The sequence below is a fragment of the Pteropus alecto genome, unplaced genomic scaffold (genome assembly GCF_000325575.1).
Source record: "Pteropus alecto unplaced genomic scaffold, ASM32557v1 scaffold270, whole genome shotgun sequence".
NCBI lineage: Eukaryota > Metazoa > Chordata > Mammalia > Chiroptera > Pteropodidae > Pteropus > Pteropus alecto.
In genome coordinates this window covers 6482347-6508611 of record NW_006430735.1, presented here as the reverse complement: position 1 = coordinate 6508611, position 26265 = coordinate 6482347, and the positions used below count along the sequence as shown (strand labels likewise).

Sequence of the window (26265 nt, the reverse complement as noted above, 5' to 3'; positions counted from 1 at the left end):
TAAGAAGACAGGGCTAGGAATTCTGTTCCTTTCAGGCCACTTAATGAACACTGGGGGTTGCTATGTGAATGACCGTATGGCAGTGAGCAGGTTCAATTATGAAGTTAGCCTGAATGAAAGATTGTTAGGCTTTAGCCATGTTCACCTGCAGCACAGCCTTAGTCTTCTGATCACACTTACTCCACTGAAACCTGAGAATGAAACAACTGGTCATTTGTGGCTGGGCTCCCTGATATCAGACTTTGACACACCTTTTATGTCCTAAAGTCAGGCTGGGTATGAAAAAAAAAACCCGATGGGGGTCTTGGGTGTTGATGGCAACCATTGCAAGGAATTCTACTCGAGGCTAGCAGATTCAAGAAACAACAGTAAATGTGGAGAAAGTTAGAATTAGAAGGAACATTCTAGGTTATCCAACCAATTTATTTTATAAAGACAGTGCAATCTTATGTAATGACTGCCTTGCCCACTCTCTCAGTTATTAGGAATTCTCCTAATTCTCCGGAGAATTAGGAAACACTTCCATGAATGAACTCATTGTAGGAAATACCTATTGCCCCATAATTGCTCCCTTCAGGTGTGCTGGCAGCAATGGGATGTGATACCGCCATATTTCCAGATCCTGTTAAAAAGAAAAGCAAAGAGACAAACACTTTATGTCCAGTTTCTAAAACAAAAGAACACAACTCTTAGCAGTTTGAATCATCAGGCTACAATATTTTACATTTGATTTTCTTTTCACTCTAATACAGGAGTCACCAAACTATGACCTGCAGGGCAAATCTAGCTTGCCACATTCTTTTAGTGTGGTCCTTGAATTAAGAATGGTTTATAAATTTTTAAGTGGTTGGGGAAAACAATCACAAGAATAATAATATTTCACGAGAAGTAAAAATTATATTAAATTCAAATTTCAGTATTCATATATAATGATATAAATTCATATATATCTCGTGAAATAGTCCCTCTCATTTGGGTATGTCTATGGCTGCTTTTGGCTACATTGGATTGGCAGCATCGAGCAGATGTGACAGAGACTATATGGCTGGAAAAGCCTGAAGTATTTACTATTTGGCACTTTAGAGAAAAAAGAAATTTCTGATTCCTGCCTGATGGTGTTGCAGAATTATAAGAACAAAGGAGCACAGGTCCTGAAATCACTGTGAGGAAGGCCACCACTGAATAGAAACACCAGAAATAAACTTTTATGATTAAAATACTATAATTTGGAGGTTTATTTTTTATACCAGTTAGCAATACCCTCACTATAGGCAGAATAAGCGTAGATAGGAAGGAAATTACTGCACTCCTTGGAGCAATAAATGATGACAACACAAACCAAGGATGTGGAGGAATATTGGTTATCCTGAGGGATATTTAGGAGATAGAATAGGCGTATCTATTGTCAAATCGTTGTTGGCTATGAGAGAAAAATAGATGTGAAGATAGTGTTCCTCAAACTTTTCCAAGTTAGCACTCCTCATAATGGGGGGGAGGTGAGGAGTCATTCTTCTGGGAGTCTGGGGGTGTCATCTGGAACCACCCTACCACAAGCATTGGAGAAAAATGTCTCCCAATCTTCTCATTGGTTATTAGGCAAGACGCTATCCCATTGAGTTTATCTATTTGTGAAAGTTGGGTGATGCTTAATAAAGAGAGCAGAAACCACAGATAAGCAGGTATCTGGGCAGTTTCTCTGACTCTGACTTAGTGCCACTATTTTTCAGGAACCACACTCATGTGGAGGTGCACAAGAACGTTTTTCCACTGCCTTCTGTGCTTTACCCTGGATCTGGGTTATTGTCGGGCTGGTGGGAATTTCTTATTGAAATCTTCTTTCTGAGAGGTGAAATTGCTTATATCACAATACAGGCAAAAAAGTCTGTGAGTTAACTTGTCAATCTCTTGTATATTGCAGGGGAATGTATTTTCAGTGGAGATACATAATTGAGAATATTCTTTACTATTCTCATTAAATAAATAAATAAATAAATACATACATAAATATATTTTCATCTCTTCATTGAAAATATGGTTCATTATATTTTACATTAATGCCACAGTGCATCACATATGTAAAGGAACCAAAAGCCTCAAACAATTCATTGTTTGTCACAGTCAATTCTCTTATTCTGGCTCTCAGATTTCATTCCCACTGGTGGGCAGTAAAAACATTTGGTTTTGCAAAGCAACTTTGTAGGCTTTATCATGTGTTTTACTTTTTCTATGTCCATTCATTTCCTCCGTGAAGAAAAATAATTAAATATCAAGTTCAAAATATTTCGCCTGCTGATGAGAGACAAATCTGATGACCTTAGAGACTCAATTTCTTTCCTTACTTTGGCTCATCCATAAATATGTAACATGGTATCAAAACCATCTATTCTTTTCATCCAATTTCAAGGCAAATAAAAAGGTTATTTTCAGACTCTTAAGTATGAGAGATAAAACCTTTTGAGCACAATAACAGTAGTATTATGGGAAGATGTTGCCTACAATTTGACTGACTCTTTTTGACTTAGGACAGATTTGGTCATAGTTATAGCATATGGTTGCTGCTTGTTTCTCTGCTGCTGCTACTATCGACTATAATGAGTACTAATATTATTACCGCCACCACTACTATTGCTACTACTACTAATGCTACTGTTACGATTACTGCGGCTGCTACTACTATCCCCATTGCTCGCTAATGTTTATTGAAAACTTACCCTTCTGAGTTCTTTATAAGAATTTAAAATTTTCAACAACCCTATATGGTTATCACCATTTTAAAGGTGACGAAAGGGAAGCCCTGAGAACTCAAGTAATTGATAAGATAGTGGATGAATAGTGGCTCATTGTATTGGTCTCAGTTAAAATGTACCTACTTAATTGAAAAAAAAAATACAAGGATTTTCCCTTCAAAATATGAATAACTGGGAGTAAGCATTTTACTTTCATGGAGTGCTCAAAAGAGACAAGGAAGTTGAGACTCGTTTGTCTCTCCACTATCATAAACTCATATTTTTAAAGAAGTATCTAAGCACAACCTTTGCTTTTTAGGTTGGTTGCTGTGCTTGCCAATGATTCTCTATTGGGTCATGCTCATGTCTTTTTCCTGTCTAGTTCATTGTGGGGAGTCTCAAAGAAACCACTGTATTGGTCTCATTCCCAGTAATATTTTCTTTTACATTTCTCTCAGTCTCTTACACATTTTTTTCTTTTCAAGCTTAAGCTCCTTATTTTTAACCATTAATGTCTGTTCATTATTTAAGATTTAATTTTTAAAAATATTAAATCTACAAATAGTAAGTGAAGAATGACACCAAAATCATAAAACCTCCAATTTTTGGCATTTTGGTGTTACAGCCATGTCTTGTGATAAGGGAAGCAGAAGTGTGCATAGGAAAATGCTTGAGTTTAGTTGTGGCAGGAGGTTGAAATGGTTCGTGGGAGCCAATATGTCGTGTGCGTGCGTGCGCGTGTAATCAAAAGAGAAAAAAACTAAAATCAATGCAAGCGAGAAAACAAAGCCAATCACTGTTTTGTTAGGCAACAGCTTTGTTAAAAAGAAAGAGCCAGCTATGTAGGTCTGTTCAGATTTTGATGTATCACTGATTTCTGCACTCTGCTCTGGCTCATAATTGAGCATAATCAGGTTTTGATGTTGCTAGCCCTATTTATTCTGAGGCAACCGCAACACTGGTGGTTCTATGATGGATAAGAAAATCGAGATTTTCATGAGCAATACAATTGCTAGCACAGACAAATATTTGAACTCCGTAGACTTTTATAGGCACAATTTAAATAGGAGATTAGCCAACATGAGATAACAGCATTCTGTTAATTTTTCTTATGTCTAAGGCTTCTTAGAATGCAAAAACCAAAGCATTTTTTCTCAAACTTCAAGTATGATCAGTGGTCCCAGAAGGCAGCTGTATTTATTCTTAACTGTATTTAGAAAGCAGAATTAAACACAAAAATATTAGTTTATAGGACAGACCAAGATGTTCTGGCTGGAAATAAGCAAACATATAAGATTGTGAATGAGCTTATCTAACTTGTTCTGGTATGTTTTTCCCTGAGCATGAACCCCTTGCCATCTGTCTACTTTACTAACATAGAAAGGATATGCTTGCATGCTTGCTTTTTGTGTTAGATGCTCTATATGAGGAGAAAAACTTCATTTTGAGCATGTTTGGATCTTTCAGGGACTTCATATTTGTAAGTGTCCTGCCCCCTTTTGTCTGTGGGCTCAGGAGGCTGGAAGCTAAAGAGAGAGTCAGAAATGAGGTGAACTAGCTGCCATGAAATTTCATTTTTATGCCAATTGGCTATATACTCCCCTCAGTTTCATGTTTTGTTTCAAAAGTTGAGGAGAAAAATGAAGAAAACCACTAATCTTTGCAGAGGGATAAAAAAATTTCTCTAGAAGAAAAAATGGGGTCAGAAAAGTTGAGGAATTTTGGAAAAAGAAGAGTAGAGAGTCAGGACAAGAGTTTGAGACCCACTGCCCCAGAGCCTGATGATGGCCTGTGCTTCTAAACTCCTCCAAGCCCAGCACACAGCTTGCCTTATGCCCTCTGGACCCTGTTCTTTGCTAAGAGGCTGATTAATAACAGGTCTATCCAGGAAAGGATTTGATTGGCCATTTGGTTCTTAAATCAACAAAACTTGTCAGGTTTATCAAGCTCTCTCACTTGAAAAAGTAACCTTCTCTTATGCTGCACCCTAGGTTTGTGGTGACAGCTCATAGGTCCCCGGGACCTACAAGGCACGCTTCACTTGTTTCTCTTCCCAGGTGATAAATAAATTTCTGTACAGGCTCTTTAACAATAATATGAAATGAGGGTTTTCTCCACTAATAGAGCCAGAGGAAGAAATTATTTCAGAGCACAGAGCCTTTCCTAGTACTCCTCAGATTACCACAGAGGCCCCTGTCTTAACTACTAAGTGGTGAATGGAGCATACAGTGTCCATTCATTCGCACCACAGGAAAAAAGTCCCTTCAAGGACTGAAGCAGCTCTTTACCAACACTATTTCCACTTCACTTGGGTTCCAGAATCTCATCTACTTCTTTGTCCCATGAAATGTAAAAGAAGTTCTTTCTCTTTTTAGTGTAGTCGGAGCCAATGTTGACATTTTTCAAATACAAATTAAAGAACTGCACACAAATAAAAAAAAAACCCAAATCCACTCCCAAAAAACCCCAAAAAAACAAATGCCGAGGAGCCGCCGACAATTTTTCCAAATTTTTCACCTTTTAGGGACCCGGACCCATCTCTTCCACCTCAATTATACCTACAGTGAAAGCATTAGGCTGACTTCCTCAGATGTCTAGCTCCATCTTGGTTTGGGCAGACACCATGGCAAGTCTAGCGGGATTCTCTTTCCTTTTCAGACACTGTTCCTAGTATTTTTCTAGGCACCAACCCCCAAGGCATTTCCTGTAGCTCTGAGCACCACTGAACTTCTTATAGCCTCCCGGTCACACAGATCCTGGCTCCTGGGAGAGAATGACATTCTGAATCCTGCTCTTCTCCAAAGGTTGCTCCCTGAATGTCTCACATTAGCTTTCTGATAAGGTCCCTCACTTGCTCCTGTTTTGCTCCAAGCTGGCTTCTCGATGCTCTGCCTGACATGCTTAAAAGAGTCGCTAACTAGTTTTTTTCTTGGGCCAGGCTTGTCTTCTCTGCTCTTCTTTTAAATCATCTAAGTCTTGCCTCACTAGTAGTCATATGACTTCTGAGGTCCTGTCATCTTTCTCTGAAGCCTCTCTGCATTACAAAGGTTCCTTATTTCCTCCCTTATTCCCTACTTCTTAACTAAGTTGGGATTTTGTTTAGGTATCCTCACCTATGCCTGGCAGCACACATATTTAAGTCAGTGATTCTCAACTGGAGTTCAAGGGACTGTTTTGCCCCCAAAGTGACATTTGTCAGTGTCTGCAGACATTTTAGTTGTCATAAAGAAGAAGTGCACTACTGGACTCTAGTAGGTAAAAGTCAGAGATGTAGTTAAACATCCTACAATATACAGGACAGCCCCTTTAACAAACAATTATCTGGCCTACAGTGTCAATTAATGTGGGTTTTGAGAAACCCTGGTATTAGAGAAAGATGACCTCATCCTAATTCTATAAGTGGGCTTGATGGATATGTAGGTAAATTATTCTTTTGGAGTGACTGATTTAATAATAAGCATACAATCCACTCTAGGCCAATAAAATAAGAATAAGTTGCTGGGTGTTTCTGAAAAAGTCTTTCTCTCTGAACATTGTCAGGTGACAGGATAACCCTGGTCCATCTCATCACCAGCACTGGGAACAAAGTAGAGCCAAGGGAATGGCAGGTAAAAGGACAAGAGCCACCTGACAATCCTGAAGCCTACCCTCCGCTCAACTTCCAGGGAGAGGAGTCTCTATAGTTTAGGCACGTTTCAGATGTATTTTCTTGTTACTTGCAGCCACATGAATCCTAATCGATGCATTTTGTTATTCTTTTTTATCTCCTTTTCTTTTGGTTATGTATTCATTTCTTCTTACGATCTGAAGGGTGCCTCTAGCTCTTAGCTAATTTTCAGAGCCAGCTTGATCTTGGACAATCATCTGGCTCAAGTCCCAGCTCTGTCCATTTATGCTGTACTGTTCAGGAGAGCCTTATGAACATGGTGTTCCTTTAATTATCAATACAATAATAAAATGACTTCATTCATACAATAAAAATAGCAGACCATCCATTCACAGAGCACCAATGGGATCCAACCAATCCACTTTTCTAAGTTCAAGCAGGCCTAAAATAAGAGTAAAACCTGGGGGCCCTGGAGGGAAAAAGATGAGATCCAGAGAAAAGAAGAATTTATTTAAATATTTTATGATTAAAAGGGAAAATAGTACTTAGCATTTTAAAGACAGTAGAGCAGGTGTCCTTTTACAATCTTTCATACTGGCAATTGAATGTTATTAAAATAAATTTGCTGGTGGCTAGAAATATAGACATGCTGACATTAAGGAGGACAAAAGTCAAAGGAAGAGAGGAGAAGCAACAGGGAGAAATGTTCCTGCTGGGAGGGGTAGGGGGTCAGTTTGTGTCTTTCTAAGATTCTGTGAGTTCATTTAAATGTAGAAAACACAAAACTAAACATCTGCTGCTTGTGACTTAAAAATCAAGTCTCACTTCATCATTCTTTTTCCAAATGATCACTCTATGCCCAACGGCTTGTAAGTACTATGTAACTCATGCTGATTTAAGCTTTTCATAAATGAGAACAGTTACAAAAGGTATAAACTTCCAGTTTTAAAACAAGTAAGACCTGAGGATGTAATTAATATACACATGGTGACTATAGTTAATAACACTGTATGGTATATTTGAAAGTTTCTAAGAGAGATCTTAAAATTCTCATCACAAGAAAAAAATTTGTACCTATGTGTGATAGTGGATGGTAATTAGACTTATTGGGGGTGATCATTTTACAAAATACACAAATATCAAATCATTATGTTGTACACCTGAAATTTATACAATGTTATATATCAATAATATCTTAATTTAAAAAATAGACATTTAATTAAAAAAATTTTTTTGATAAAAAAGTCAGGCAATTGAATTCCTTTGTTCAAACCCTATGAGTGGAGGAAAGGGCATATTACAATGGATGGATAATCAATTACTCTGAATTTGAAAAGTTATTAATACTCTTTATTATATTTGCTAATTTCAAATAGTTCAGTTATCTAGATACTTGAACAAAAAGCCTGCATCTCAATTTGGGAAAAAGTAAACTCTATATTAGAGTTAACACTATAAATTTTTAATATTGTTCACAAATCAGCTTTGGGATAAGATAGGTATGAATAATTTATATCCTAGAAAAGATTAAACCTTAAAAAAAGATGAACGGCTGACAAATGGGCTGTGGATAATTGCAAAAACCAAGCAAAGGTTCTTAGGGTGAGCTCCATATGTCAGTAATTATCAACTATAAAAATTGGTTCTCACTGAGCTCTGCTTTCTGTAGAAAGACTACAGATTAGACTACTCTAGGGGATAGGAATCAAGGGAGGGTCTGAAAATTACAAAAGGTAGAGAGACAAAAGAAGTACCAGATGGGATGTTACCATATACGTGACATCATTTTGATGTGAAACCAGGGATTTTTCTTACCATCATTGGAACCAAAGCCTCCATTGATGGATTTTCTCTGAAACCTGCAAAGGAAAAAAAAAAAAGAAGTACATAGAAATGCTCCCAAGACAGCAAAAATCTCAGGATTTTACATTTTTTCTCCATAGACTTTGTTGCAGATATGTCTGCTAGATCTCTTAAAAATAGGCCTTTGGATGTGGAGAAGCTGGAATTCTGACATAGTGCTGGTGGGATTGTAAAATAGTCATTTAGTGAAACAGTTTGGCAGCTCCTCAAACAGTTAAACATAGAGTTACCATATGATCCAGCAGTTCTACTCCTAGGCATTACATACATACACAAATTCATCAATTATTCTCAGATTCATTTATTTTCAGATAATTCGCATACCATAAAATTCACATACCCTTTAATGTGCACAATTCACTGAGTTTTCGTATGTTCACAAAGTTGCACACCATTACTAATATCTAATTCCAGAACATTTCATATCCTAAAGAAATCTCAAACCTATTAGAAGTCACTCCCTGTTCTCTACTCCCCCAGAGGCCCTGGTAACCATTAATGTACTTTCTGTCCCTATAAATTTGCTTATTCTAGACATTTCACGTAAATGGAATTATATTATACATGGTCTTTTTTGACTGGCTTTTTTTCACTTAGCATAATATTTTCAAGGTTCATCTATATGGTACATAAATCAATACTTCAGTCATTTTATGGGTGAATAATATTCCATTGTATGGATATATCACATTTATTTGTTTGCTATTGATGGACATTTTGTTTGTTTCTATTTTTTGGCTGTCATGAATAACACTGCTATGAACATTTGTGTTTAAATTTTTGTGTGGATCTGTGTATTAAATTCTCTTGGGTCTATAACTAGGATAGAAGTGCTGGGTATTAGGTAAGTCTATAGCTAACTTTTTTTCCAAACTGGCTTCATAGCAGCCTCACAGAAGCTTCATAGCAGGAACTATTTTACATTTTCTCTAGCAATATAGAAAGAAGGTTCCAATTTCTTTATAACTCTGTCATTTTCCATTAATTTTTTAAATTACAGTTATCCTCATAGATATAAAGTGATATCTCATTACAGTTTTAAGAAAAGATATCCCATCTTTTCATATGCTTATTGGCCATTCATATCTTTTTTGAAGAAATGTCTATTCAAACCCCTTGTCCATTTTTACATTTTTTTTTTTATCATTGGGTTATAAGAAATCTATACTTACCGTGGATACTAGACTCTTATTAGATATATGATTTGAAAGCATTTTCTCCAGTTTTGTGTGTTGTATTTTCACTTTCTTGATCATTTCTTTTAAAAGCACAAAGTTTTAACTTTGATAAAATCCAGTTTATCTATTTTTTTTTCTTTTGTTACATGTGCTTTTGGTTTCATATCTAAGAAACTATTGCCTAATCCAAGGTTATGCACCTATGTTTTTCTCAGAGCTTTTATAAATTTAGTTCTTATGTTTATATCTTTGATCCATTTTGAGTTAATTGTTTATATGGTGTGAGGAAGGAGTACAACTTCATTCTTTTTCATGTGGATACCCAGTTGTCTCAACACCATTTGTTGAAAAGTATATCCTTTCCCCAATGAATTATCTTAGCAAGCACCCTTGTCAAAAATTGACTGACAATAAATATAAGAGTTGATTTCTGAACTCTCAATTCTATTCCATTGATCTATATGTCTTTCCTTATGTTAGTGGCAGAGTTTTGATTACTGTAGCTTTGCATTAAGTTTTGATATCAGGAAGCATAAGGCCTCTAGCTTTGTTCTTTTTTTCATGATTGTTTTACCTTTTCTGGGCTCCTTGCACTTCCAAATGAATTTTAGGATCAGCTTGTCAATTTCTATAAGAAAGTCAGCTGGGACTTTGATAGAGATTGTGTTGAATCTGTAGATTGGTTTGTGGAGTATTGCCATGCATTTTACTGCTGCTATAACAAATTATCAGAAACTAAGTGGTTTAGACAATACAAATTTATTATCTTACAGTTCTGGATGTCAGAATTCCAACATGAGTCTTATGCGGCTGTATTCCTTCGGGAGGCTCTATGGCCATATCCATTTCCTTGCCCTTTCTAGCTCCTAGGGGTGCTCTGCATTCCTTGACTCACAGCCCCTTCCTCTATCTTCAGAGTGCATTCCTCCATCCTCTGCTTTCATCATCACATCTCCTCCTTCTGCCTTTGACCCTTGGCCTCCTTTTTATAAGGACCTTTGTGATCACATTACACCTACATGGATGATCAAGGATAACGCCATAACTCTATCACATCGGCAAAATCTCTTTTGCCATGTAAAGTAACATATTCCTAGGTTCTGGGAATTAGGACCTGGATATCTTTTGGGGGCCATTATTCTGTCTATTACACCATCTTAACAATATTAAGTCTTTCAATCCATGGACATGGGATATCTTTCCATTTATTTAGGTCCTCTTTAATTTCTTTCTAGGATGTTTTGTAGCTTTCAATGTACAAGTCTTATATGTAATTGGTTAAATTTACTTAAAAGTATTTTATTACTTAAGTATTTTATTACTTTTAATGCTATTGTAAATGGAATTGTTTTATCAAATTTATCTTTGAATTGTTCATTGCTAGTATATAGAAATACAATTGATTTTTGTTACTGGTCTTTTATCTTGTAATCTTAGTGAACTCAGGGCTTCTTTTTAAAGGTGATGAAAATTAATGGTGATGGTTGTTTGGATTGTGTCTTTATGTTAACAGGCTTTACTCGCATTTGCCCTAGGTTTCAGAGTTGATAAAATTTTTCATTAGAGGAGTTCAGTGATTTACAAAGCTAAAGGGAGGCAGGCAGTCTCCAGTGAGCAAAGAAAAAAAGTAAATGAGATTATGCTAGAGTGATTGCTAAATGGCTATACCTCATCTTGTATTCTTCAATCAAAAGGTAGACTCTATATCTTCAACTCTTGAATCCGGACTGGTCTCATGACTTGTTTTGATCTATAGAATGAGGGGGAGGTGATACTGTGCCACTTCTGAGCCTATATCTTAAGGAAGACTTGCACTCTTTTGTTATCTCTCTTGGAGATTCAACAAACCAGGGCTAGCCTGCTGGGGGATGAGAAATCAAGTTCAGCTGAGGGTAGTCTAGAAGAGCTGTTTCCTAGATGACCTGCCAGCTGGTTGCATTCTGTGACTACACCCAGCTGAGATCTCAAAGTCTGGTGCAGATTAGCAGAACCATCCAGCTGACCCATAGATTTGTGAAAAAACTTAAATATTTATTGCTGTATGCAACGTTATTGTGGCAATAATGACTAATACAAGAATGAAGGGAAGGACGAGCACTCAGGATCATTGAACTCAATGTCTGGCAGGGTGATTGAGAGGAATGAATGAGAGAATATGTGTGTGGCACTTGGCCCAGGGTCTGCACATTCATTGTGAAGGCTTCATAAATACTTGTTGCATAAATTGGGTCTAGGAGATGGGAAGGGAATGGTGTTTGGTTATATGTTCAAGCCAATACAGCATAAAGACGTTTTGGAGTCTTAGCTCCCTGAGGGCAGGGGCCATTTCTCTTACCAGTGTTTTCATCCTGATCTAATAGCATGTGTTGAAAATCCCACCTGTATCAATAACAAGGTACAGGGGACTCACTGGACAAATGGCATTATGCTCTAGGACTGGCCTCATTTGGTTTTGTAGAAAACTTTGTTATTTCTGCTTAGTTCAATGAAGGAAGAGTTCTGTTAGCATTTTTCCTCAGTCTATTTCCTTATATCAAATGCCAAATAGTTCTTATGTCTCCAGATTTTTATTTTCAGTTTGTCTATATTTGGAAAGACTCTCTGCTTGTGCCATTGACTGTAACAAAATCATCTTATAGGCTAGAGGTTTCAACAGAGCCTTATACCACAACTTTGAAAAACTGTGCTCACTTCAGTAGGCTGAATGACAACTTTACAGAGGTTGATATCTACCCATTAACTTAATTTTTTGTCTGTTTGTATGTTGACTATGCATGCTAGCTAACTAACGACATGAAATCCTATTTTCTAAAATCTAAAACATCGGGAGTAAGACAGTCTTCCTAAGAGAGGCAGAAGAGACAAACTTCTTTTTCCATGACATTGAAGCTCATCTGAGTCAAAATTGTGAGCTTTTTGGACCTTTTTACAATTACATCCATGCTGGGGTGCCAGGCTTTTGGTCTAGCCTCCTTGATCAGGACTGGAACCAGGCTGCCTAGGTTCAAATCCCAGCTCCTTCATTTACTGGCTCTGAATTCTTGGTTAAATTGCTAACTTTTCTATGCCTCAATTTCCTTAACTGCTGAATGGTGATAATACTGGTATCCATTGTTTTACGGCATTAGATGCGATAATCTGTTTAGACAGCTCTGCACAGAGCAGGTCCTTACTAAATGTTAGTGATTATGACCTGATAAACTGAGCTGATAATTAATGTATATAGTTTCCAGGTATAATATTTGCCTATAGGTTTTTTGTTTTTAACTTTTAATGTGAAAATAACTTCAACTTTACAGAGAAGTTGTAAGAATAAGAATAGAATATAGAACATCTGTATACCCTTTACCTAGATTCCTTTATCGTTAGCATAGTACCCTGTTTTCATTCTGTCTCTCTTTTTCTGTGTGTGTGTGTACCATTTGAAAGTAAGCTGCATATCATGAACTTTTATGCCTAATTATTTCCAAAGAATAAAGATAATCTCTTATATAACTACAGTATAGTTGTCAAATTCAGCAAACTTAACATTGATATGATACTCTTCTCTGATCTACTTTCTGTATTACAATTTTGTCAATTGACCCAATAATGTCCTTTATAGCATATTTTTCTTCTAGTAAGAGATGCAGTCTGAGATGAGGTACTGTCTTTAGTTGTCATCTCTCTTTAGTTTCCTTCAATCTGGAACACTTCCACAGCCTTTCTTTGTCTTTTATTACATGTTTTAATAGAATGATCATCGTTTTGAGTTTGTCTAATTTTTCCTTAAAGATTATATTCGAAATAAGCATTTCTAGTTGGAATACTGTATAAGCGATATTGTGTCTTTCTCAGAATGTCACATCTGGAGGCACACATATACATATTTTTTCCTCGGTCATATTAATTTTGATCACCAGTCAATTGTCTGATTCTTCACTACTTTTCTCCTTATAACTACTAAGTAATTTGTGGGGATACACTTTAAGGCTATGTAAATATCTTGATCCTCAGCCAATTTTCCTCTTAGTTTTAGTATCCACTGATGATTCTTAACTTGACCTACGCAAGATGATGATTTTCCAATTCCACCACTTTCTCCACATTTACGTTAGCTTTTGGCCTTCTGCTATAGACAAAATCCTCCTTTCTGCTGTCAATATTTGCTAATGACTCCTTTGCCTAATGTGTGTCTGATTTTAGTAACTTTGTTGAATTAATTGGATGTATATCTGCAGGTATTTAGGTCAGTCCTTCCTTCTTTCATCAATATGGACTCATGATTTTCTGTTTTTCTCATTGATTTATAATTCATTGGTCTCCTCAATTGTTTTGTGCTCAGATTGTCCCCACTATGACCAATGGTAATCCCAGGGTTTTTGAACTTAGTTTCTCAACTGAAAAGCTTCATAAAGGTCACAAAAGGGAGTTATGTTTTGAGTCAGAGGTAGGCCTGTATCACTGAGATAGCTGTATCACTGTAGTAGCTGCAAGATCTCGCCCAATAGTCTGAAAGCTCTATGCTGGCTTTTGTTTTCTTTACACTTTCAAGAGGAGAAAGAACATGTGTTTTTTGTAAACCTCCTGCCATTCTTTTGTAGTTGTTTCCCACAGACTGCAACAAATACAGAATTCTCAGAGTTCAGGCCTGCTGAGAGAGGCAAACTGTAGCTCGTTTTATTAGGGGCTCCAAACTCTTGAGAAGGGAAATCTCCTTGGTCAAATTACAGCACGATTATCTCCTTTTTTTTTTTCTCTCAAGGGACATTTTATTGGAAAATTGATGCTATGACAGTTAGAAACACCTGGTAATGTAGCATCAAAGCTTATTATTCCTGCTATTAATATCTAACTTCTGTTAAGATTATTCCTGCTAAAATAAACACTCTACCAGCACTTACTGTTTGCAGAACATTGACGTAAACGCTGCAATTATACTATTCTATGAAGTACATTATTCTTTAATTTTACAGATGAGGAAGCTAAAACTCAGAGAGGTTAAGCAAGTTGCCCAAGGTCACACAGTTAGTGGCTGACGTAGATTTGAATCCAGTCAATATGGTTATAAAGTCTAATTCTCTAATTACTAAGCAAACATAGGTAAAGAGGATTAATCTTTCTTGAAACTCTTGACTTACCTGATATAATGAACAAATGCAATAAGCAGGCATCCCAAATAGAAGGAGAAAAAGATGAGGAAGCTGAGAAGAATGGATTTCACAAAAACAGATTCTGAGGGAAGAGAAAGAACTTTAGTCGGGATGTCCTCAGAAGAAGAGAGGATCATGTTTGAGACTGGACAGCTTCAAGGGCTCATCTCCATCATACCCGTTCCTCAGTCCTGCGAATCTCCACTGAAAGCAACAAAGCCACTGGACATCACCCAGACATTATCCACGAAAGGCTGCCTTTCACAGTGGTGACTTCTCAGTGGAAGCTGGGAAGGGGCTTCCTGTATACTACTTCATAAGTGAGTTCTCTTTCCTTCCGGAAGGGATTTAACAAACTGCTCTGATTTTCTATTCTATTTCTAAAGTAAACATTAGTTTTTGTTTTATGATGTTTCTCCAGAAGGATGCTATTAGTATTGAATTATGTAACTGACTTCCTGACACAGGAATCTCTCCACCGAGTTCTAGAGCCAATACTGACCTTTAATGGAAGGGACGATGGTCACTTTAAGGTTCTTTGTTCGTTGTAGATTCCAGGTCTGGTTCTTCTTTTCTGGCAAAGAACAAGACAAAATGGATCAGATCCTAAGCTCTTGGCCTCTCATGTGAATAGTTGTTCAAAAACTGTCCAAAATTAACTCTGGTTGCTGAAATTTCTTTTAGCAAGAACTGAGGGAAACCTAACCCCAAACCTTCAAACTTCTAATACCCATTTTGGTTAAACTTTCGATTTGGCCTTTGCTTTGGTGTGTTTTGGTAGCACTAACTGACAAGAACAAGACTGCAGCCTCCCTTCTTAAATGAAAAAGGCTTGACCCTTCCCCTGATATCTGTGTGGCCCAATATGCCACAGACGCCTGAAGAAAACAGCCTCAAAAAACAGGAAGCTCCCTCATCTTTTGGTTTGCATTTTCAGGCCAATGAAATTTTTTTTTTTCTTAAACAGTTATCAAAGGGCTTGTAGTTTACCAAAGAACATCAGACATTAGCAAAACTCTAGTGCTATGTAATTAAGAGATTAAAGAATACACAAGCAGAAATTTAACCTCAGTACCATGGGAACCATGTTACAACCAACAGTAAACACCCTCTGTGATAATCACATATGGCTCATCAGCTGCTGGGTGTCTGTGTTTTCAATCAGCAGCCTATCCCATTCACTAGGTAGTTACTGGATAACCAGATAGTTACCCACAACCAGTGGTACTATGCCTCAGAACTTACACAACATTAAGATAAGTCGTCTCACTTTGCTTTCTTACTCTTTTGCAAGGTACAATTTTGGCAACGGGATTCAAGAATTGCACATTCTTGTGTAAACGATGACTACCGATAAATATAAGTGACTATTACCTCTGGTTGCCAAACTGATCTTAGAAAATGAACCTTGGTCTACTGTATAAAATCATTACTTTGTAGCAGCAAATATTTGTTGAGTAAAGCGCCAACCTCACATGGTCTGAAGGAGCAGAAGATTTGGAAAAGATGAAATGCACTAAGTGACATTTTGTAGTATCACTACTATCTTTGGATCTATCATTTTCTTCCCTTTATTTTTTCTGAAGAATCTCTCAGACTGCCTTGCCAAGTGACTGCTGATAACCCTCCCTTAGTGGGAACTAGAAATGGCCAGAAGGGCCTAAAGTGAGCTTTTGGCTTCCCTTCCATTCCCTTCTGTCAGGTTTTTCTAAATAGTCAAATATTCCTCACTATCTCTTACCCTGAGTGAAGAAAGATCCTCCACAAGCATAATCTTCAGGCTTTATCACAAACACCACGAAGAACTGCTCATCTGGAAAATCCTTCTTCTGCATAAGACATAACAATCTTATATGTTCTTATATTCTTATGATAAGAAAGATAGAAGAGGGGAGAGAGTCCATGACAGTGGGATGGGGGCAGAAAGAAAGAGGAAAAAGAAGAAAAGCAGAGTTCACTCCTGCCTCCTAACTTCTTAGAAAGGCCTTTCACATACCCATCACGATCTACTCCAGATTAGCCACAATAAAATAATTGCTACATCCAAGAAATTAAATAGATGCACTATTCTAATTTCAATCTATTTTGTGCGCACTTCGGTGCTTAAAATTGTAATAGGCACCATATAAATAATATGTCATTAGCCTATGTTTAATAATACTTGTATATTAAGTTTTTTAAATGTATAAACTTGATTTTTTAAAGTAGTTTTAAATTCACTTTATTAAGTTTTTTATTATTTTAAAGTTAATGACAAAGGACTTTCCTAAAAGTCATATAGTCAGCAGTTAAATACATAGTTTAGGGAGGCAGAGACAAGTCAGAGGCCTGAGTTACAGTCCTGGCTTTGACTTTCTCTAAATGTGCTTCTTCGTGTTCCAGTTTCCTTTTCCATGAATGAAGCATGGTTGACAAGATAATCTTTAAGGTCTATTCTATTTCTGCATCTCTGTCTTCTTTTATCATCCCCAAATTTCTGGTATCATGTTTAGTCCACTGAGAAAACGGCCCAAGTGTAAATCTATGGGCCCAAAAGAGAAGTAAGAATTTATTACCAAACACATTCAAAGTAAAGAAGTATCAATATGCTTTGGGCTTCATTATTTAGTGTCCTGGATTAAGTAAAATCTGAGTTCCCTACTATGGTTATCTTTTTGACCTTTTTTACTTGGGACTACATAATGTTGACATGGTAAGGAAGAAATAAATATTAAAAACAAAAGCAGATATTTGGACTATTAAATCCGAGGAACTAGAAGATTAAAGCCGATAGAAGTTTTTAGGTCTGATAACTAAGCTCTCATTCTTTGCTGTTATTCAGTAAACAGTATCACGTTAACCTAGAGAACAGATCAAATCAGATACCTCAGGTAAATACCACCCCAAAGTTGGGGACAGGTTTTCTTAGAAAATATGCTGACATGTATGTATATTTTTGCTGTAAAATTACCATTAAAATAATAATAATTTAATTACAAATATCAAAAGGACAAACTGCTGCACTTATGTGGTTTGTATTCCTTTGAACCTGTCCATTCTGTCCAGAGTTGAAGTTTTCTTTTGCTTACTATTACTGTACAAATTATTATTAGACTAGGTTTAATAGCTTTAAATAGATCAGATAAATTTTACCCTAAACTGGGATCCCCCATTGAGAAGATTGAAATTTTCTGCCCTTATCTCTCTAAGCAATCTGTCAGATATTTGTCTCACTGCAAGCGGGGTTCCCAAGATTCCCCGGGGGATATGGGGTGCCTGGTAGAGTAGCATTATCCACCATTGCCCAACCTTTGATTTCAGACATAGCAATCTTTGTTTCAAAACCAGTCAGAAAGGAAAGAGGTCCGAGGCACACAGTGAATGGCGATCCCTTTTGAATGCTGCTCTAGTAGGTAAACTGATCATAAACTGCACATTGTCATTGACAATAGTGACCACGGAAGCGATGTCTCACCTGTAGTGTGATGGCAGCTTTCTTGGTCATGGACTGATAGACACCATCAAATTCCACATTGTGGTCGAGATCATATACTGGGCACTGTAATGTACATGAGAGATAAAAAGGAAAGCTTCGCTAGTGTCATATCACGTCATACCACACTTACAGAAAAAGGGATTCCTTACTGAGCCATAAACCATAAAAAGTTTTCCCCAGAACAGTTGTGAAAGGTCTCCTAAAACTTGGTGCTTTGTCCTCTAAAGTCAAAGTCACTTTATATCAAAGAGAACTGAAAAGTTGTCTTAAAGTTTATGACACCTTTCCATTTTTTATTAACACCTCTGAGACTCTAAAAAGGGTCTAATATTGCAATATATTTTAAATTAAATTTATTGAGGTAACATTGGTTAATAATATATACATTTCAGGTGTACAACATTATAACTTGATATCTGTATACTTTATTTGCATGTTCATCACCAAAAGTCTAGTTTCCTTTATTATATATTTGGCCCCTCCCCCACCCCTTCTACTCTAGTAACCACCATTTTGTTATTGCTATCCATGAGTTTTTGTTTTATTTTGTTTTGTTATTTCTTTTATTAATTTTTGTTTTCTATTCCCATACTAGTGAAATCATACATTTTTTGTCATTTTAAAACTTAGAACAAATGATAGGTTCCTGTTTTTTCTCCTGTAGTCCACAACTTTGTTTTCCTGGTACTTTGTCATGATCATCCCTCCTTCCCTGCCTCTTCCTCCCTTTGTTTATTTTGGTGAAGCATCAAGTATTATCTATCTCCCCAAATCAAAGTCTCCAACCATTGACTGCCTACTGTGTGTACAAGGTACTGTTCTTACTATTTAGCAGTTTTACGGGAGGTAGAGAGACATGGCCTTCACCCTTCTCTTTCATTTATCCCTGGACAATATAATGGAAGTTTGACAAGTTATTAAGACTCACATTGATATTCTGGATTGAGACAACAGCACATGGATAAGCCATTTCAGATACAACTTTAATGATAACTGAGTCCACATCTTCAGGAAATTTGTATAGAAAATACTGAGAATAAGAAAAAGAAAATAATTTGTTAAAACCATGAACTCAAACTATTTTCATATGAATAGGACTCTTTCTTCTAATATTAGGCACAACGTTCAGATGCAAATCCCTGTAAGCCTCTATTAGTTCCGTTAGTCATTCATTTCACACATTTTGAACAACTGCTCTCTGCAGGGCTCTGTGCCAGATATTCGGAATACATTGAACAAGTAGCCATGTCACACAGTGTTGCCATTTCATTTTCCATGGCATTTCTTTCTCAACTAAACTTTGCTACATTTATTTCAGTTTCTACTTAAGAAGACCTTCCAACATTTTAATTAGGAATATGTAGGATGAATATGAAACTAGATTTACTTCAGTGTGGTCATTTTGAAAAGAAAGCTCCATTTTGACAAGCAGATAAGCCTGTTCTTCAAGAATCTTAATTACCTTCCTATAGGCAAGAGTTAGCACTGGATCCACCCTCCCCCTAGACTTTTTGCTAAAGAATTTACTTCCTGGCTGGAATATAGTGAAACAACATTTAAAGACCAAGGCTTATATCTAGCTCTCTGAAATAAGTTCACAATTTTGGGCAGGCTGAGTATCTTTAAAAGTATTTCTCAAATATCATCAGAATCAGAAAAAATTTACAATAGAAACAGGTTATACTATTCACCTATTTAGATTGTAAATCCATTCAAAAAGTTTATTAACTCTAAGTTTTAAACATGTTGCTAATAATGAAGAAAGGGCACTTCTGCCAAATACTTATAAATAAGGTAACTAGCTGAGAAACTTGACATGAAATATGTGATTAAAATTTTGAGGAAACCAACCAAAACATATTTGAGGACTCTGACAAATCTATCACTTTAAAGTGAGGCAAAATATGTTAAAACTTAATGTTGTATTCCAACATCCTCTTTACTAACCTTATTCTGAGAACCAGAGAGATAAAAATATAATGTTTTTCATTATTCCAAAGCTTTCTTATGGAAGGAAAAAAAAAAATTCCAAGATTAAGGAGTGTCATTAACGCTGCTGTTTAGAAGTCTGTTCATGCCTTTTAACAGATGGCAAGACTCGCAAGAACCTACCTCATTTTGTGCTTTCATTTTGGAGCTTGATTCAATTCATGTGATACAGGCCTCTTCCAAAGGTGAATCCTCTGGAATTCCCAAGAGGTGTCCTTGGTTCTTAGGGGAACCCACTCTTGTGATTCAAAACCATTACTGTGGTTACTTTTAGCAACAGTGAGCACTCACCACATGTATACCTATACAGGAGTTGGTTTTGTGCAAGCAGTAGACATCTACTGAAGCCTTATCTATATGCCAAAATATTATCAAACATATTTACCTCTGAATTACTAGAAACCTCACATAAATGTGTTTGACTCTTGCCTTGTTAACTTACTTTTATCAGAAATAAGCAAATAACAAGCGTCCAAAGCAATGGCTGGAATTTAGGCCAAAAATCACCATCCTGGGTCCCGATTACCTGCCTAGTTTCTATAACTTGCTTCTATTTACAAGAACAGAGGCAGACAGTGATGATAAAGGTTATCTGAAAATGTGCAATAGTGTGAGTGAGTTTGTAGGAATATAAAAGCTTTTCTACAGTTGAAGAGGATATAAAGTGCAAGCCAAAATGAGAATAGTTAATATTAAAGTAAGACTTTCATAGATATCGACGAGTTTCTATTTTGTTTTTATTAGTTTGTTATAAGTATATTTTACCCTAATTTGGGGTTTATATATACACTACTTAGGCTTTAATATTTACATACTTTTTTTCTTTTTAAATAAAAGGAAGCCACAATATATAATCACAATGGGTTTTCCATCTGCAAACTGAAAGTGCATTCTAACATTCAGTATATCATATTAACTATAGCTCTGCACAGGACTATCAGACTGTACTCATTCTGAAGTTGGGGTGCAAGTTTTTTCCTCCCTTTCTAGATATCTCTCATTGCATCTAGCAATTAGTGCTTTCAAATATTTCATGAATTAAGTGGCCAATAAATGTTGAGGGAAATGGGTTGTGAGTCTATAGTCTTCTTCTGTCACTGGGTGGCAGTGTATATGCACTGTAGAGGCTTTCACCACTGAGAAATTTAACTCTTAAAAGATGTGAGAGCGGGCTCATACAGTTTTGGGGAGCTAATTGTATACATTTCTCCCCAACTCTGTGTGCAATGACATCATGCTGGCAGCATGAAATCAGCCTTGGTGAAGGTATTTACACCACAGAAATGGGCAAACACTACAAATCATGGCTTTCTCTCTGAAAATATTTATCATCACACAGGCAGTTGTAATAGTGTCACAATGGTGTCCATATAACATGTTAATCCCAGTTTTAGCATATCCAAAGCAAAAATTAAGTAACCATTTATGGCCAAAGCTGTATTACAGCCTGCAGAAGAGTTATAATAAATATCAGGACATTAAGCAAATCTGTTTTAAACTATTGCATAAATTTTAACTCTTTCAGAAGCCATGGGGGGCGGAGGGGAGGGGGGAAGGAAGTTAGCTAGCTAGAAGTGTCACCAGAAAAGCAGCCTGAATTAATCACAGTTTTCATGTCTTTATTCTGTTTATAATTATGGCTTAATGGCACAACATAAATTTCTAATTTTTCTAATAATTTTTGTCAGTATTCCTGTTCTTTCTTTATGACAGGAGAAACTAATTTATTCTACCCACAACACTGTAGAAATTAAAATCTATCTTATTTTTATTATTTCTCCATGCCAATTAATTATTTGTATATCTGTTTAGTGTTGGCCTTCCACTCTCTGTTCCCTCACCCCATCCCAATTATAAGGCTCATGAGGGCAGAATTTGCATCTCTCTCTTCTTCACCCTGCTATCCCCAGCACCTAGTACAGTCTAATACTGCTTGGTACATAATAGGTACACAATTTGCTGAAAGTTGAGAGAAGGAATGTCTATAAACAAATGTCATGTCTCCCATTTCACACCAGTTCCGGTGATAAGATTAAATGTTGTGTCCAAAATCCCAGTAGCATGAATAACATTCCAAAAATACAAATATATCTTAAGTTGTGAAAGATCAAGGACAACACCACATGCTGACTCTTCCTGTTACCATGGTTTCTTTGGGTAACACTATCAGGTAGAACCATAACTCTGAACCCCTTCACTTACCTGAGGTTGAGAGGGGCTGGCAGTGAAGTGAAAGTCAACATTTGTCCTGAGAAATGTAAATGGGAGAGAGGAAAGCGGAAAAGTGAGAGAAAAGCATAAGTTAGCAAGCAGAAATTATTTATTTAAAAGAAAGCCCTCTGAAACTGGGTGTAAGAAAAGGCTAATCATTTGTGAAGTACTGTCTGGTCTCTTCAAACTTACAAAGTAAATTGCATGGGAATTTGGTGGTTTCAAGAATGATCAAACTGGGAAGGGATTCAATTTTCTGTCTTTAAATGCCCATGAAGTCATACCTATACAAGTACTTTGTTTATTTTTGTAGACACTTTTGCCTTTGGATTCTCTTAAGATTTTACAATCAAGCACAGGGTTTAGGTGTCAGAAGTGGGGTGAAGAGAGGAAAAAAAGAAGGTTTGAAGTCTTTGTAGATAATGAAGACAACTCATCAAAATAATTTTGATGTATCCATGGCAAAAGATCATTAAAAAAAATGTGGTTAATAGATGATTACCACGGGAGGGTCTCTAGGGATAGGAGTATGCTATTCCTGCCCCCTATGTACCTCCTTAGTTGCCTGCCACTGGGTTGAAATTCCCCTCTAAGATTTTGTCCTCTTTGGGTTTGGCATTTCCTTTTAAGGCACTCCTTTAAAATGCAAGTACCTCCAAATAAATGAATATAATGGAGTTATTTTCTCTCCAGTTAGTAATTTATTGTGAATTATTTTATTAGGTACTTTCATTCTCCTGTGAAAGTCAGCAGTAATCCAGCACTGAGGAAAGCAGAGTATGAGGAGCTTGTGGGAAGCATACATTTGTAGCATAGAGCACTGTCTGGAACGAACATATGTGAAACAGTCCAAGAGACTGGAAAACACAAAGACAACTTTGGTCCTCTCTATAGTTTTGTAAGGGCTGTCTTTGGCTTTTTGCCAAAGTTTATAATTGGAGGTATTGTTGAGAAGTCATAAAATTCAAAAACTATTTCTAAAGGTAATGAACAACAATTTAGGCTGTTGGCAGACTGGGCTCAGAATTTAGTAATAGAAGCAATTTTTATACATCCAGTCTCAACAGAAATCATCTTCAGTGTCAAGGACTGGTTCTGCTGAGGCACTGTTACAAACTGTGGCCTTTGGTCACCTAAAGAAGCCAAAGTCGGTGTCAGTTATGTTTGTGCTCCTGAGATTCTATGGCCAGAGTGAGGACCTACAGCACTGTGTGTGGCTAGGTAGAGCTCTCTTCATGTGGGGAGTGTCGTCTGTTACTAGGGCAACATGTGGCCTTCATTTCTGTTCCTTGCCAGGTCAAGGGAACAAAAAGAACACTGATTTTCTTGGCTAGTAACAAACAGCATAAGATTTCCAGAAGTAACCAGTTTTCTTTGGCCAGAAATATGTTTTTTTTATTCCCCTCTATCATTTGAATTCCAGGTGTAACACAGAATGTATGGACATCGATATGAATTTTTTGAGGTTTTCATTTTTTTTCTTGTTCTTTAAGATGATCACATTTAAGTCCTCTCTTTTCACAGAGTCAACAGTGTGTGCAAAATAAACATGTCTGTTACAGATGAAAAGTTCTGCTTCCTTCCCCATGAGCCCTGACAGAGGTAGGGAAGGATTATTTTATCAAGGGTCATTAATCAACAGAACAAAGCTAAGTGAGACTCATGTACACCTTTAGTTTTAGAAAAAGAAGTATAAAAATTTCACTTTATTTGTTTTAAACACGGGAAACAAATGTTTATTCAATAAATATAATAAAAATAAAAACTGACTTTGTTCCTTTGTTTTGGCTAGTTTGAAGAAGAGGGGAAGAGAAAAGGAATGGGTGGAGTCAGGAGAGATGGGTGTGTAGATAAGGAAGACAGGAGAAGGAAAGGAAGACAGAGGCCCATGGGTAAGGTAGAGAGAGAGAAGAAAAATATGTGCAGGAGAGTAATAAAACAGAAGAAAAGGAAAGGGGGATGGGAAGAAAGGGAAAGTGGAAAGAGAGCCGGGGACAAAAGCTAAGTAGTTTTTGAGGTGAGTACCAGAGAGGACCCTGAGATTCACGGCCTATTATTCATTTTATGATAGTAAGCCCTAGCACAGAGCACAATGGGCATTCAAAATCCCTACTTTATTGTTAAAAGAAATTATACCCTGTTATTCACTTGGACTATGGACTTCAGAATATCATTTCCTTTTATCTACTTACTGCCATCTGTCACGATCTCCCTTTGCTTACTCCAACCCTTCCACCAGCCCTCTCGTCCTCTGTAACCTCCACCTCATCACTCTGGTCTAAGTATAAACTTTGCACACATGTGCTAAATCATACCCTTTCTTCCCTTCTTGGGACTTTGCTTCTACAAAATCCAACTCTCCTGTAAATTTTATCTGCCTTTCTACCCCTTGGTTTATAAATATACTGTAGTCTCAACCATTTTCAAAATAAATAAACAAAACACCCCAACAAAATTCCTCCCTTTTCTCTGTATTTCTCTCCTTCTGTGTCATTCTACATCCTCTCTCTCCTCCACAAACCAGCTTCTTAAAAGAGTATTCTGCTCTCATCTCTCATTCATTCTTTCCACTCTTCAGGGCTATCAGGTCTTTCCACTCCCCACCATCTCCCTAATAGTCATCTCCTAATGGCTAAATCCAGTAACTTTACCTGTCTGTGACATTTGACACTGACAATCACTCCCTCTGTCTTGAAACTCTTTTCTCTCTTGGGCTCTGTGACACCAATTTTCCTTAGTTTTCTCCCACACATCTGACTATGCCTACTCAGCTTCTCTTAGTTTCTGTTTCTCAGACCATTCCTTAAATGAGAATGTTACCCACTCCTGTTTTTGACCTCCTCATTTTCCTTAGCCACATACATTATATCTATCTATCTATCTATCTGTCTGTCTGTCTATCTATCATCTATCTATCTATCTATCTATCTATCTATCTATCTATCTATCTATCTATCTATCTTCTTTCTTTCTATCTATCTATCTATCTATCTATCTATCTATCTATCTATCTATCTACCTAATCTATCTTCCTATACAATTGACATAAAAATCACATATGTATTCAGCTGCCACAAAACCCACAAAAATGCTGGTGAAACTCAAGTGTCCATGTCCAGCCTGGGGCTATCTCCTGAGCTCCAGTCACAGGGGCTAATCGCTTCTGCCCTTGACTGTCTCTCAAGCACCTCAAACTCCACAAGATCAAAATGGAATGTGCTATCATTTCCCTGATCCTGACCCGCTATGTCTCTTTGTCAGTAAGCCTCACCAGACTTCGGACATCATTGTCAGTCATCTTGGACTCCTTCTTTCTGATCACTTCCCACACTTGATTAGTCACCAAGTCCTACTAATTGTAAGTAAGCTGGATGCACCTGCTCTCACCTGAAGCACAGTCTTTGCCTGATATGTCATCCAATAAGAAAAAAAAATTGAAAAGCAATGTAAATCATTACTGTAGTATACCCCCTAATAACAAAGGGTGATTACATAGTATGACACAGAGCAAAATGGTCTTAAAGTCTCTTCACTCTATGGCCATGCCACCCTGAACATGTCTGATCCCGTCTGATAGTGAAAGCTAAGCAGGGTTAGGCTGGTTAGAACTCGGGTGGGAGACCACCTAGGAAGACCAAGTGCTGTAGGCATAAAAATAAATAAATAAAAGTCTCTTCACTCATCCATTTCCTCAAAAAATCTACTACTTCTCACAGCAGGGTAAGTGAACTATCTCACTCAAAATTCTCTCAAAACAAAGACTCGATAGTGGTTACCAGAGGATAGAGGAGAGAGGGGAGGTAGATGGGGTAAAAGGGGTCAAATATGTGGTGACAGAAAGTAATCTAACTATGGGAGGTGAACACATAATGTAAACATATATATGCCTTACTGTTAAAAGGTACAGCTGAAACTTATTGGATTTCATTAACCAGTATCATTGTAAAAATTAAATAAATTAATTAAAAATATATACATTATTATTTATCTATATAAATAGGTAGAGAATGTATATCTTTAATTCTATTTATAATTTGTGGATAGATTTATTATGGACTCATCATCTAAATGGATTTATCTATAT

The 26265-nt window shown here is 36.8% G+C and overlaps 1 protein-coding gene across 3 annotated transcripts in view; it reads right to left on the bottom strand.

Annotated features, from left to right (window-relative positions):
* SIDT1 (SID1 transmembrane family member 1) overlaps positions 1 to 26265 on the bottom strand; it is a 75727-nt gene that overhangs the window by 22206 nt on the left and 27256 nt on the right. For all 3 annotated transcript variants that reach the window (XM_025051274.1, XM_025051269.1, XM_025051276.1), the window contains 8 exons: positions 22173 to 22218; positions 18910 to 19011; positions 17961 to 18044; positions 16248 to 16335; positions 15009 to 15080; positions 14495 to 14588; positions 8149 to 8192; positions 551 to 622 (listed from right to left, as the gene is read on the bottom strand). In XM_025051274.1, the coding sequence (XP_024907042.1) occupies positions 551 to 622; positions 8149 to 8192; positions 14495 to 14588; positions 15009 to 15080; positions 16248 to 16335; positions 17961 to 18044; positions 18910 to 19011; positions 22173 to 22218 (602 nt within the window). The remainder of the gene's footprint in view (positions 1 to 550; positions 623 to 8148; positions 8193 to 14494; positions 14589 to 15008; positions 15081 to 16247; positions 16336 to 17960; positions 18045 to 18909; positions 19012 to 22172; positions 22219 to 26265) is intronic.